General features: G+C 34.9%; 1 protein-coding gene across 2 annotated transcripts in view; it reads right to left on the reverse strand.

Moving 5' to 3' along the window:
• The window catches only part of CHL1 (cell adhesion molecule L1 like), a 133,164-nt gene that overhangs the window by 19,567 nt on the left and 97,849 nt on the right, over positions 1 to 15,748 (reverse strand). For both annotated transcript variants that reach the window (XM_036738368.1, XM_036738367.1), the window contains 4 exons: positions 8,779 to 9,001; positions 3,566 to 3,681; positions 3,234 to 3,438; positions 1,555 to 1,677 (listed from right to left, as the gene is read on the reverse strand). In XM_036738368.1, coding sequence (XP_036594263.1) covers positions 1,555 to 1,677; positions 3,234 to 3,438; positions 3,566 to 3,681; positions 8,779 to 9,001 — 667 coding nt within the window. The remainder of the gene's footprint in view (positions 1 to 1,554; positions 1,678 to 3,233; positions 3,439 to 3,565; positions 3,682 to 8,778; positions 9,002 to 15,748) is intronic.

Raw genomic sequence — 15,748 nt, forward strand, 5'->3', positions numbered from 1 at the left:
AACCCTATATTAAATATCTAGATACACACTTATGTATCATGTATATATATATACACATATACATATATACACATATATACACACATATGTATTATACATACACACACACACTATATATATATGACTAAACTTGTGATTTTACTAACATAAGGAATTTGCAGTGAAGAAATTCCCTATACCCATACAACTCTTCTGCAGTTAAGAGTCTTAGAAATCAGATAGTTGCCTGGCAAATGGAAAGTTTAATTGTTTTGACCAGAGTCATACAGCCAGTAAATATCAGAGATGAAATTAGAACCCAGATCTGCCAGACCTTAAGGACTACTATTATTCACTATACCATCCATACTGCCTCATATAGTATACAACCATGCATGCATGCATGTGTGCATGTATATGTACCTACAAGTATGTGCGTACATATATATGTATACTGAATGAAGTCATCGATAGATACAGCAACAAAGGTATTATCCAAGGCATGTTCCCCCCAAGACAGAGAGACAGACAGATAGAGAGATAGACAGATATATACATAGATACATAGATAGATAGACAGACCCAAGATGGAAGAGTGGGCCTGAGTAATATATCAGCAAAGTATAGTCAAGAGATGAAGCAGTAACAATGTCTTACAAAAGATTTTTCTCTTCTCCCAATTATTTCCATCTAATTCATGTATTTCCCTCTTTTTACTCATTTACTTATTTTAAACATTCGTTTGTAGTTTCTTTTCTTTTTTCTGAAGCTCTGTAGGTCATTCAAAATGTTGTTAAAGGCCAAAGGTTATGTCACATGCCCAAGGTCACAGTGACAGTAAGTGGTAGCACCAGGATTAGATAGATATAAACAGATGGACAGACGGAGAGAGGGATGGAGAGGGAGAAGGAGAGAGAGAGGGAAGGATATACATATATATGTGTGTATATATATTTGTGTGTGTGTATATATATATATACATATGTGTATATATATACATACACACACACACACACACACACACACATATATGTATATGGAGAGAGAGAGAGAGACAGAGAGAGACAGAGAGACAGAGACAGAGAGACGGAGAGAGAGGCCTATATTTATGTAGGCATTACTGTTCTAGTTGACCTCCAAATAAGATAAATTCACATGAAATGGTTGAGTTGGTTGTACTTTGAAATTTAGGCAACATTTCTGGTAGTCAAATCAATTAGGGACAACCTATAATTAGAATTATCTGTTGTTGTTGAGTCATTCAATCATGTCTGACTTTTCATGACCCCATGGACCATAGCCCAGGGCCTTCTCTCCTCCACTACCTCTCAAAGTCTGTCCAAGTTCATGTTCATTTTTCCCCATGAGACTGCCTATCCATCTCAGCCTCTGCTGTCCCTTTTTCCTTTTTTCTTCAATCTTTCCCAGCATCAGGGTCTTTCCCAATGAGTCCCATCTTCTCATCAATGGCCGAAGCATTGCCTAGCCCTAGGTTCTCATTTCATAATGTCATCTACTCAAACATATAATCAATTCATTACAGAGATTGATTACAAAAATCAAATTTCTACTTACTTATCTGGTACTGTAAACTGTAGCCAGTTAGATTGCCATGTGCTTTCTTGGGCAGTCCCCAGGATAATACAATGGTGTCCTTATCAGCATGTATAACCTTGAGGAAAGTAGGCTGTTCAGGTACTGAAATAAATGAGGTCAACTTAGAATTTATGAGAAAATTAAAACTGTGAAAATTCAAACAATTGAATTCCTTTATATAGTCCCATTCTTCTAATTGGAAGGCCTGACACTAGCAATTTTTGGTTTGCCATCCCACATCACCATACTTCACCTTCCCTCTGACTCTGCTCCTTCGGGTCTCTTCTCACTAGTGAGTTCCTCCCAGAACCTCCTTCTTGGGAAAGAGGACAGAATAGCCATCCTTAATTCCCCAGACCTAGACAATGGATACCCTTTCCACATTAGAAAGTTAGAACCTTAGGGCACCTAAGTGGCACAGTGAGTAGAGCACCGGCCCTGGAGTCAGGAAGACCTGAGTTCAAATCCGGCCTCAGACATTGACACACTTACTAGCTGTGTGACCTTGGGCAAGTCACTTAACCCCAAATTGCCCTGCCTTCCTCCCTCAAAAAGAAAAAAAATAAAATAAAAGAAAGTTAGAACCTTGAGCGTAGGGACTATCATTCTTTTGGCTTTGATTTCTATCCCTAATGCTTAATGCATGGATCATAGTCATTCCTTAAAAATGTTTATTGACTGATTTAGAACTAATTTTAAGATAGATAATATAGAATATTTATTTACAGGTAACATGCATTAATTGTTTATTTCCATTAGAATTTCAATGTTTAATTTCATTAGTACTTAATTTATTCTCTTTGTGCTAATATCAGCTTTGAAAACTCATCAAGACTGACAAAGAAATGTCTTGGCTCCCAAGGACACAGAAATATGTAGAAAGAACACAAGTACATTCAGCAGAAGTCAGATCCACCACACAGTCTAATAGGATGCAGCCAGCAGTTGGAATGTAAGAGAGATCATGAGGGCACAGAGAAAATGGGGGCCACCACTCAGCCATTGTAGCTGGGATGGTATATTCTCACTATGTTCTTCCCATATTAAAGACTGTTAAATTTGACTCTGGAAGCAGCAACTACAAAGACTCCTCTGATGGCAATGGTGACAGTCTAATTTCACAAGCAGAACATTGGTACAGAGCCAGGTGAATTGGGGATTTCCCCTTTTATACAAACTGGGATCTCTTCACCCACATGTCCTGTTACATGAATTTGTGTGAATGCATGTAGGACCTCCCATTTGAGATAGAGGAGAGAGACAGGAATTAGACAGGAACTTTCATTAATACTGAGACTCCCAAGGGAAAACAAAACAAAACTCCTTCTACTTAACAAAATTGACACTTTCTAAGAAAATTAAAGTCTTAGAGGTTACTAAGTAGCTAAAAGTAGCCAATGATCAGTCAGCCAGTATCACAGAATAGCTTTGAACTTAGAATTTCCTAGCTTCAAGGCCAGGTCTCTAGCTACTATGTCATGAGTATAAATGTATTCCAGAAATTAAAGAGACATATAACGGGCCTAAATTGATCAAACTGCTAATGATTATAAACACTAATAAGGAATCGTGATAGATTAGATTTAATCTAGGACTATACTTTCAAAGGGTTACACTAAGGGGAGAAGAACTCTCACATATTTTGTTGTTCTTTTTACCTCCTTCTGGAGTTTGAAAAGAAATTGGAGTACTTTCTGGCCCAGCACCCTTGGAATTGTAGGCTAAGACTGTTAACTTGAATTCACTAAATGGGTCTAGTGAAGGAACCATTCCATAGCTTCTATCTCCTGGCAGTCTTAGAGTTTTTATTTCTTTGGGGAATTTCCTTTCATCCAATCTGCTTTTTGTTTTCCACCAGTTGATCTGAAATTTAAAAAGAAATGATAGTCCATTGGCATATTTTTTTCCTTGCATATAATTGTTGTAACCTATTGAATCAGCTTTATTTTGAAACCAAGAAAATTCTGATGCAACTGTTAGGAAATAATACCTGATATCCTCTCAGATGTCCATGTACTCTCTCTTTTGGAATTCTGTCCCAGGTGACATTAATTAGGGTACTATTTATAACGCTTGCTGATACCAACGAAGGAGCTGCATCAGGATCTGTAAATACACACACACACACACAAATAGAGAATTCCATATGAGCATGTTGTTAAATCATAATCAATAAAATTATTCTCAAAAAATTGTTTCCATAATATATTTAAACCAGGCAGGAGAAATTTCATAAACATTTTTTAAATAAAAATATTTCAAAATCCAATCTGTAATCTTTATCAATATTCAAATATTTACAATGATATTATTAATAAGCCTAATTTTATATGATGATGTAATAATATGGTAGCACTAATGATGCCCTGAGGTCTAGTGGATTGGATCTTTGCTCATTTCCAAGGGCACTATCCTTCTTTAAAAAAAATTGTTTACTAAATAGAGGCAGCTTGGTGGCTCAGTGATTGAGAGTACTGAAACTAGAGTTAGGAATACTTGAGTTCAGATTCTGCCTCAGACACTTACTAGCTCTATGACCTCGGGCAAGTCACAACCTCTTTCAACCTCACTTTCCTTATCTGTAAAATGAAGATAATAATAGCACCTACTATATCCAGTTGTTTTGGTGATCAAATGAGATGACATATGTATGGTGTTCTGCTGACCTTAAAGAGTTACATGCGGCTAGTTATAATAATAATAACATTATTGCAATTAATTATTTTTAGGCACTTATTCTAAACCATAAATTATTCTAAGCACTTGGAAAGGTAAAACAATAAAGACAACATAGTCTTTGCCTCCAAGTTTGTCATTTAAGAAATTCCTTAAAGGTTTTATAATTTCAACATGTATAATGTAGTCACTCTCCATTCCACCCCCTGCCTTTTTTCCCCACTGGATCAAATTACATGAAAAACTAAACATTGTCACTATATTCAGTAGTGTTTGTACATTTGGAAAATTACAATCAGGATTGATTATGGCCTGGACTTTTGGCAATGGAGGCCAGAGCAAGTAGATGGTAGGAAGCTGGGTCCATTCAAACACTTGATTTGCAGTGTCCTACAGAAGTTGGTCAACATACAACAGAAAAGCTATCATGCATAAAAAAGTGACATATAGTTGCACTATGTTGCATAAATGACTCCATCCAGTATTTTATTTTATTTCTCTTTATCATAGAGGTAGTATAGTATAGTAGATAGCCAGCCTCAGAATCTCAAAGACCCCAGGTGAAGTCTCACCTATGATATATGTTGTCCATATGACCCTTTCTCTTTCACTTTTTCTCTCAGCATATTCAAATTAGATTGTAAATACGTGTGCATATTTGTATATGCATGTAGATTTGTATATAGCTAAGATTATATATTATACAGCAGGTGCCAATCTGCATCAGAAAATTTCCTCAATGGGAATTCCTTAAACTTGCCCAAAGTATTGTCAGTACATATCTGATTCCTCAGCATAGCTGATTGCATTGAATCAGGAATGAGGTACAAAAATACTATTGTGTGCAAATATAATTTTAATTGAAATAATACTATTATCTGGGGGTCTAAGATTCATCAATATTCCTTAATAAATTTTATGGGCATTCAGCAGCATAAATTTAAGTTGCGGAGCAGTAAAATTGTTCTAAAAATCACCAAGGTAATTGTAAGAAGAAATGGACCAAAATATTATTATTTTTTGATAACATGGAATGCCAGGGTCCATGTTTAACAAAATAAAACAACAAAAATGGCATGGCAAATGCACATAAAAATTTATTAAATATGCATCAGTTAAAATGAAATTTCTGTTTTTTGAGAACATTTAAAATTAGGTTTTTTCATAATCAATTTCTATTTAACAAGAGCATAGATGAAGAGATAGAAGGAACCTTAGAGATCATCTAGACCAATTTTGAGAAACTTGCAGCCTCGAGGCCACATATGGCCCTCAAGGTCCTCTAGTGCAGCCCTTTGAATCCAAACTTCACAGAACAAATTCCTTTAATAAAATGATTTGTTCTGTAAATCTTGGACTCAGTCAAAAGGCCACACACAAGGACCTAGAAGGCCACATGTGGCCTAGAGACTGAAGGTTGCCCACTCCTGATCTAGACCAACCTCTACATTTTAGAGTTAAAACTGAGACCAAAATAAGTTAAGGGACCTGACCAAGATAATTTTTGATTCAGGAAAGTAATTTCAGAATTGAAAGAAATTTCCAAAGTGATTAAACCCAATCTATTTCTGAATGATAGTCTATATGCAATATACACTACCAGTGCATACCAGTGGTATGCAAGACAATATAATTGAGCTGTTACCATCATGTAATCATAAAATCTATTTTTGTACCCCTATATAAAACTTTACAGTTACATCTAGCCAATTCAACCTTATTTAATTCCACTCAGAGTCCTCAGAGTCCTAGTTTGTCAAGTTCTTTTGACTTTTTTTATTCTTTTATCTTTCTCAGCTATTTGTCATTTGGAATTTTGATTTGACTGGTAGAGGGAACTCCCAGTAAGGGAATTATTTCAATCAGTGAAGGTCAGTAACTATTTAGAAATAATAGCACTGTTGATGTTCCTGGGGAACTGAGAGCTTAAATAACTTGAATAGGGTCATACAACCAGTGTGTCAAAGGCAAGATACATATGCCATCTTACATTTACCCACTCAGGGAAGTTGGGAGTGGGAGGAAAACACAAAGAGGGGAAATAGATATTTATAAATACTGCATAAGTCTTTGGTCTCTATCTTACACCAACAATCTTATATTTAGAGAGTTAATGCAGCTTTCAGCATGATAAAACAGTGTGCTGTCAATGAAAGTACACTGAAATTGGAGTTAGGGAAGTCAGTTCAAATCTTGGATCTATGACATAGATGGCTTCAAAATTGATTGATCGATCAGTCAATCAATCTAGGCCTCTGATCTCCTTAGTGGAAGGAGTTGCCCAGTGAGCAAACTCTCTCAAACCTATGCAAAGCAACAGCTATTCCATAACATGGAGTTTTATGGAATTGTTTGGGACAGGGAAGACAAAATAAATTGCCCAGGATCATGTCAGAGGTAATTCTTGAAACTAGGTAGACATTATTCTGAGGGCAGTTCTTCCTTACTATTTTTAATATGTGAAATTACTTAAAATCAGTCAGTAATCTCTAAATCATAAAGTTATTTTAAAAAAATGAAAACTATCCCACCTGAAGGGCTACCAAAATTTTAGACTGCATCAGATAAACATTAAATACACATTACTGGGCAGAGAAGAAGGGAAGCTTTATGTGTGTCTTATGGACCAAGAAGGCATCTAAAGGTAAAATGTGAAGACTAGAATCATTCTATCCACTTAATTGAATCTTTTAAAAACAATCACTTACAGAATGTGCTAGGCTCACCTCACATCAAAAATAGCAAGACTGATATTTTTTTCCCCACTATAATATCAGATCATAGCTCACATGGACATTAGAAGCTACTATCTTGTCAGAGTCTGAGGCAGGAGCTACAGGGAGCACATTTTATCATTTGTTGCCCTTTCAAAAATATAGACTCCACTTTTACAACCAAATGTAATTCAAAACATAAAGGCATTTTACAATGTAAAACAAATTACCTAGAAGGATGAATAATTCCAACACCACAATTTTTGAGACATCATTACATGGAAGAATGCTTCCTTCTCTTTTTCCAAAAGGCAAAATGTTGTTAATGTTCAAAGCAATATCACACTGCAATTAAATATTAATAAATAGATGGGAAAGGCAGCTTGGTTCTTTGAACACAAGAATGAACTTGAACTTATGAGATTTGAATTCAATTGCTTCTCTGATTTTGGACAAGTCACTAAATGGGCCTCAGTTTCTACCATAAAATGAGGAGGTTATAATACTATGTGGCCTCTGAAGTCCCTTAAAATTTTAAATTTATTATCCCATGAAGACTGTGACATCTTCTTGATAAGTGTATAAATAGGAAAGGCTCATCAGGGATGAAAATTATCATCTCTTCTTATTATAACACTGGACTGAGCCAGAATACTTGTAATTAGGTACTGTCTTGGGAATCTGCTCATCAGTTCTAGTTTGGAAGTTCTATAATTTGCTTTCTTTGTTTTGAGTACTACCTAAAAAAGGATTTTCATGAAAAAAGTCGCTGATAATCTAATTTACTCAAGATTAAAAAATTAAGAAACTTTTAAACTGACATTTTTGAAAACTTAAAAATTTTATTTCCCCAATTGTGTTTGTTCACATGCAAATTATCCTACTGAAAACACAATTTTTACCTTCCAGGATAGATAATTTAATGTATTTAATTATAAAATATGTTTCAAAATTACCCGTGTTTGCTATTATGGCAAGATTATGTTTCATAGACACAAAGATTTAGAATTGGAGGGACCAAAATTCATCTAATCCAAAATCGGTGATATTACAGATGAGGAAAAGAAGACCCAGAAGAGAAAATTGAATGGTCTAAGGTCATCCAAGTAGTAAATCCATGTGGAATGTCTATAGTAGCCTTGGTGTTCTAAGTTCAAATTTAGCATTCTATACCAGAGCTTATAAAGGATACGTACTTAAAACATTATCCAAATTGAATGTTAAAAATACCAAATATTTTAAATAAAGCTAGAATTAAAAGCAGATATTGTGTCTAACTAAAAAAAGATGTTTTTCTTTTATTTAATCTTCAATTTTCCACAAAGACTGCGATACATAGTCATCTGTCTTTTCCTAAATGTATGCATAGCATACTAAATGCAAGTTATTGCACTCAGCAGGTGCTATCACATCATAATTTTTTTTTTAATTTTGTGCCCTCTGCAACTCGATTTAATATCTTTTGGACTATTCCAAAAGGACTATATACTTTTGGACTATCTACTCCTTCCCCTCTTTTCAGTTCCTTATCATGCATTTCTTCCCCTATTATAATATAATTTCTTTAAGGGCAGAGACTGTATTTTTTTCTGCTTGTATTTGCACTGCCAGTACTTAACATATAGTGGGCATTTAATATATGCTTGTTGACTAACTGTCAGACTTTTGTGACCTGACTACAGTGACCAGTGTCTGTCTTTCTCAAAGTAGGCATTCAGTAAATAATTGTTTATTAATGATAATGTTAAAATAGTGCTGAAGTTTTTTCAAATACTTATAAGTTTTATATTAATTGTGAAGAGAGGTCACTTACAGTCTTCTCCAGAATATACAGTTATGGTCTGTGGCTCAGGCCCTGAGCCAAGTTGATTGATTGCTTGAACTTTGACATCATAGGGAGTAAAGACAGATGAGGTCATCACCCGTAAGGTATTATCTGTGGCCAGTTCATCAGACCATTCTGAAGGAACTCCTTGCTGTCTCCATGTTACTCTGTACTCTAATCCTGGTCCATTTCTTTCCATGGATTTCAATGGCTACAAAAAGAATCAAGAAATGCACTGTCATGTTTGATGATATAATCACAAAATGACATCTTGAGAGTTAAGCAATGTGGCACAAGGGATAAAAACCAGTCTCAAAGTCAGTAAGTCCCACTTCTGATACCTCTGAGACATATTGACTACATGGCCTTGGAAAGTCACTTAAGTAAACCCTCTAGGTGTGGAGTTGCGGAAACAGGAATTTCTATTGGGAAGCTTCTTAAACCAATTCAAACATATTTCAGGAAAAAAGTGAATATGTTATTAATGGAAATTCACTTTTCAGCTTACTACTTTGAGATAATTAGACGTTGAGTATAAGTATTAGTATGTTGAGTATGTTGACTTAAAGTTCTGCCTTGGACCTATTTCTCTGTCTTTATCCTCTAACTTGGTGATCTCATCAAATGATGGGCTCAATCAGCATTTCTGTGTAAATGAGTCCCAGATCTTCATATCCAGCCCCAGTCTCTCTCCAAAAATCTAGTCTTACATCACAAACTACTTATTAGAAATTTTGACGTAGAGGCATCTCAAACTCATTATCTGTCCAAAACAAAATTCATTATCTTTTCACCCAAATTCGCTGCTCTTCTGTACATCCTTTTATCTGTCAATGTCACTGCCCTAACTCAATGATCCATGCCCATATCTTCTGTGTCATACTGCAGTCTTTACTTTCAGTGATCCTACTTATCCAATCTTCTGACTAATCATGTCCTTTCTATTTTGACCTTACTTCTCATATGTGTTCTCTTCTTTCTACTCACACAACCACAACTCTATTTTAGGCCCTCGTCACCACTCTGCTGCGGTATTGCAACAGCCTTCTTACTGATCTCTTCATTTTAAGTTTCTTCCCACTCTGATCCATCCTACAAACAACTCCCAGGGATTTTCCTTAAGTACTGATGTAACTATATTACCTCCTGGCCCCAACTCAATAAACTCCAGTGACTCTATTATTTCTATGTCCCAATATAAATTCTTCTCTTCACAATCTGGCCCCTTCCTATCTTATAGTTTCCTTACACATTACTGTCCTCAATACATTCTATTGTCAGGCCAAACTGACCAAATTCTGTGTGTATTTGTGTGTGTGTGTGTGTGCGTGTGTGTGTGTGTGTGTGTGTGCGTGCACGCATGTGCACACACTTGTGTTTTCAAATAAATGGCTTGATCTCCCAAAGTGTGTCCTTGCACTGGTTGACTACCTGCCATGGCTGGAATGTACTGCCTCTTTATCTCAATCTTTTAGTATCCATGAATTCTTTCTAAACTTACCTCCTTCTAATTTCTACAGGAGAGCTTTCCTAGTTCCCCTGACTGCTAGTTCTTTTCAGAAGGGAAATAAATATGCAATAGTTATATTTTTGTATCCTCATTAGATGCATTGTCCATGAGGGAGGATTTCCAGTTTTTCTTTGTTTTGCTAGTGCTTAGCAAAATGTTAGGTACACAGTGAGTGCTTAATAGTTGCTGTTCATTAATTCTTAAACAGTTCCCGAAGCCTGGTTAATTTAAAGTCACTTGCTTTGTAAGTTTGAACTTCAAAAACCCCATCCTCCACAGGCTCTCCTACATTCTTTAATGTACTTTGCCTGCCAATTTGGGTGAGCTGTGATCAGGTAGATTTCAGAACTTGGCTAATGACCTCATGTTGTCTTCTAACAGATTAACTTCCCACAGATGGGGTTAGCTCAGCTGAAAATGATAAAAATATGCCTCTCCATTTAAATATGATTTTCTATCAAATTAGAACTCTTAATTAAAAGAAAAAAGTTCAATACTAATAATAGCTGTATTTAATATATTGAAAATATTTTGAACAAGTAGACTGAGAAGAAAGATGAATAACAAAACACAATTTAAGTACCTCTCTGACTAACTTTCAGCACTTGTTAATTTTAAAACTCTCCCTTTCTTCCCTACAGCTTGAGACGTTTAATTCTCCCTCTAACTTACAGAGCTTCACTACTAACACACAGTTCCCTGTGCTAGGAGTTAAAATCCCCTGAAGCCATTTTCATCCATAGAAATGTAATTTCAACCATCTTTATTTAGCTATTGAAATAACTCCCTAGAGGATTTTAGCTACCTTCATTTTCAAAGTCTCTCTACCTCATGCTTCTACATGGCTTAGTGGAAAAAAAGTACATCCCAGGATCACTTTTCCTGCAAGTTTTAAGTCAGAAGAGTTTTTGTTAACCTATTTTCTCATGCTGCCTATCTTTGAAGCCAGAAGTTGTGTAAATTCTAATTTGCATTATTATGATTTAACTTTCTACATTATGTGCCACGAATGTAGTCACATCCTTCACATTCTTAGTAATGATTCAGGCAGGTCTCCAGCTCACTGACTTGCCCCCCTCTATTTAAAGGGAACATTTATTTTTTAATGTAATATATGTTTGAAAGAGTTAAAACATAGATAGAAGAGATATAATGTGATTTCACAAGACCAAGGATAAATAGAAAACCAAAAATTTTTATTCAGTTTTCTGCTGATCATTTATATGCCTTCATTCCAAAGGAAAATATGAAAGCAACAGATATGACAGCAAAGGTCACTAATATGTTCTATTTCAATAAAATATATTGAAACACATGATTCCCTTCCTGGCTTATAAAGCTCAACTACATGGTTTCAAAATCAAGGTTTGAGAGAAATATTCATGAATTGTATTTATAATAGTCCTGCAAAAGGGATGTCTAGATCTATATGATGTTCTAGAATCTAAATGATTCTGCATTGTTTAGGAAATTGAATTCCCCTAATTCCACCAGGTATTTATGTTCCACCCTCCATAAAATTACTTAGTATTTTTACTAATTCTTTTTACTGTAGCAGAGGGTAAATGTACAGAGAAATCCCTTGGAATGGCTAATAGAGACAGATCCAGTGTCTGTTTCAATAAGATTACATGTTTATCTCTGTGGTTATCTAATCCAGAGGTGTCAAAGAGGAGGCTCAAGGTCTATGTAGCCCAAGTATGGCCTTACCTAAATTAAAATGCAATTGGGTAATGCTTGATAAAAAAATAATAAACATACAATACAACATTGATAATGTTAATTTGCAATTATCTAGGTTAATATTTATTTGGCTGGTATCCACTTCTATTTGAGTCTAACACTTCTGATTTAGGGCAACTCAACCCTTTCATTTTATGATTGGAGAACTTGAGGCTCAGAGAGGTCAGGTGATTTGTCCAAATCACATAGAAAATAAGTGGTGGATCCCGGCATTGAATCCAGTTTCCTCTGAATCCAAATCCAGCACTATTTTCCATTCACCACAATTTATGCCCAAGACCAAGTGAAAGGACCAAATGATTCAATGCGCATAAAGCATTTTGCAAAACTTAAAGAAGATGAAATGTTAGGAGTCATTATCATGAATATTTAATTTACTCCCTGTTAACTGTAAAGTCCTTAAAAGCAGGGGCCATCGCAATACACACATATATGTATGTATGCATGTGTGAATGCATGTATGTATGTGTATATGTACATATGTGTACGTGTGTATATTATCTTTGTAAATTCAGAATCTTATACATTGCTTGGCACATAGTAGCCACTCAATAAACTTGAATTGAACTGAGCTGACCTGAACTGAGTTGAACTAAACAGGGGACATGTTGACTGGATTTAGAGGATCTCAGTTCAAATCCCACCTTTGACGTATCACCTGTGTGACTTTGAGAAAATGACAACCGTGGTTTTCTTTTTTATAAAATGAAGGGGTTGGACAAGAGCTCCTCTGTGACTCCTTTGAGCTCTAGATCTAGGATCCTATTGTAATGGAAGTTGGCTGCCCCAGATTGATATTATTTTATGATCCTATTAATTAATCAACTAAAAGATTTTAAGGATATTAACTATGTTTCAATAGGAATCAAAACTATGACCTCAATTAAATACATTTTAAAGAAAATCACTTCAAGCCTATGTTTATAACTGAGTGAATAATTTTACTCATTGATGAAACTGAGCTGACATTTGCTCCTGGCAATGTCTCTATTTGTATTCAGTGGGAATTTTTGCCCCAGGAAATCTGAGTGTAAGAATGGCACAAATTCATCAGGGATTCAGGGATGCCCAGATAAATGTTGCTATGTGCAGAGAGCCACAAGTTTTTTAATCAAACTGAAGTTCATTATTTTTAATACCTTTATCGTAGAACAGATAAAGAAATAAAATTGTGACATTTGTCATTCTCCTCTCATGATGATGCTCATGTTTAGCAGTATAATTTCTAGAATATATAGTACATATGTGTATGTAACTATACATAATGTATATGTGTATGTATGTGAATATATAAATTTATCTATATCTAATCTTTATATCTCTCAATCTAACCAGCTATACATTTATAAAATTAATTGTAATATTATGGGCTAGCTGAGCCCATTCTTTCCAAAGAATATATTAAGGTTTCTTATTTGGCATTCAAAGGATCTCTAGCAGAGCTCTATAATCACATTTCTTCAGTAAATTTCTAGCCCAAAGATCCAAGATGGAAAGAAAAAAGCCAGGATATAGGCCAGTCTCTGGCCAGATAGCTCTCCTCTGATCAGGGATATAAAAGGACCATGTAGGTGGCAGTAATGCACTTCGCACAATCCCTTTGCAAATCAGACATAATTCTCATTAAATTCACAGTATAGATATTGAAATTGAGGCCTGTAGGGCTAAGTTATTTGGTCAATGTCATGCACTAAATAAGTTGTAGAGCTCAATATTTCTTGAAATTTTGAATCTTGTGCACCCTTTAAAGCAAAATCACCAGAATTTTGAAAATAGTTCAGTGATGAAGTTTCAAAGAAGTATGAATATCCTCCTGATAAATCCTAACTATTTAGCAAGCAAAAAGGCTAAGTAAATTATATAATTGTCTTAATCTGTTTACGTATTGGAACAATGGCTATTATGATTAGGATCCTTGAAAATGAGCGGTAAATCACAATTCTATTGCATTTGGAAAAAATATTTAAATCATAACTATGGGTTAAAAAGCTGTATTATAATTTTAAAATTTCAGCATAAATTTGATTTTTAGCTGAATCATGTTTAATGTCAGACGTTCTTGTCTGAAAGGCTGAGGTTAAATGTCCTTCTTGTCCGGGAAAGATGATCATTTATGTTAATATACCTTCAATTTCACCAATTTACTTATTCATTTAAAAATCCCATTAAATTCAACATAACTTTCACTATTAACTTTATAATTATTCATTTGAATTCACATTCTCTTGCATTTAGCCTCTTCTAGACTATTAATGACAGATACACTCTGGGTTCTTTCATTTTTAAGTCATAGGACTTATGTAAAAGCCTCAGGGGCCCATTGGTCCAGTCCCCTCACTTTACAAATGACATTGAGCTTCAGCTTGGTTACAGAATTTTGTGAGGTCACACAGGAAATAACTATAAAAAACAGGATATGAATCCAAATCTTTTGGGCTCCAAAGCTGGTACCCTTTCCACTCTACTGTGATACTGTGGGCTTTTATTTCTTAATTTACAGAAGACCTCATGTGCAGAGAATAGTGTAGCAAACAGAATATCTTAATCAAATCAATCAACAAGCATTTTTTAAATGCCAGATCTGTGGCAAGGATCATGCTAGGTGGAAGGGATACAATACAAAATCAAAATAGCACCTACCCTCAAGGAGTTTACATGATTATAAATTTAGAGGGAAAAATAGTATTTGATTACAAATAATTTTAAATTAAGGTATATTTGGAAGTGGTTGGATGACCAGGCTCAAGGAATTGTAATTATTAGGTCAAATTTAGTTTAGTGAGTGGTTTCCACTGTGGTAGTACCCTGGTACCTATCCTTGGTACTGTACTATTTAACATTTTTTCCACAGTGATATTAATGAAGATATACCTGGTGTATATCCAATTTTTACAGAAGTTTAATTGACAAAGGAAGTGATCATGTTGGCTGACCCAAAATGCATATGGCAAGCTAAAATTGGGAACTAAGACTCCAAAGATGTAACACAAAGTCATAACACAAATAGTCAGCTATAAAAGTAAAAGACAGGCCAATCCCCTTTAGAAACCATGTCCAGGAATCTCATCATTATTATTACTATAACATTATTATTAAGAATAGCTATTATAGTTAAAAATAGTTACCACTTGCATTGCTCTAATGCTTTACAAATATCACATTTGCTCTTCATAACTCTGAGAGATAAATTCTGTTATTATTCCCATTTCACAGTTGAGGAAACTGAGGCAAACAGGTATCTTTCTGACTCCAGGCCTGTCTCTCTATCCACTATACCATCTAGCTGCCTGAATATTATTAAAATAATAATTATTAATAATAATGCTCATAATAGCGAGGATTTATATACTGCTTTAAGGTTTGCATAGCACTATACTTTTTTTTATTTGATCCTCAGAACTACAGTATGAGGTAGATTCCATTATTATACACATTTACAGAGGGTAACTTAGAAAGTTTAAGTGACTTGTCTGGAGTGACATAGCTAGTAAGTATGTAAGGCAGAATTTGAATTCAAGTTAAAATCACTGGCTGCAGGCACTCTATCCTCTGAGCTACTGAGTTCTTCATGGAGTGAAAGTTTGATATGAATTTGACATGGTAACCAAAATAAGCTAATATAGGCCTAGCTCACATTATGAGAAACAGACCGAAAGATTGTGAAAGATCTGTGCTCTATCAAGATTAGACTACAGCTAATGTATT

This window comes from Trichosurus vulpecula, chromosome 9, assembly GCF_011100635.1.
Source record: "Trichosurus vulpecula isolate mTriVul1 chromosome 9, mTriVul1.pri, whole genome shotgun sequence".
In the NCBI taxonomy this organism is placed as follows: domain Eukaryota; kingdom Metazoa; phylum Chordata; class Mammalia; order Diprotodontia; family Phalangeridae; genus Trichosurus; species Trichosurus vulpecula.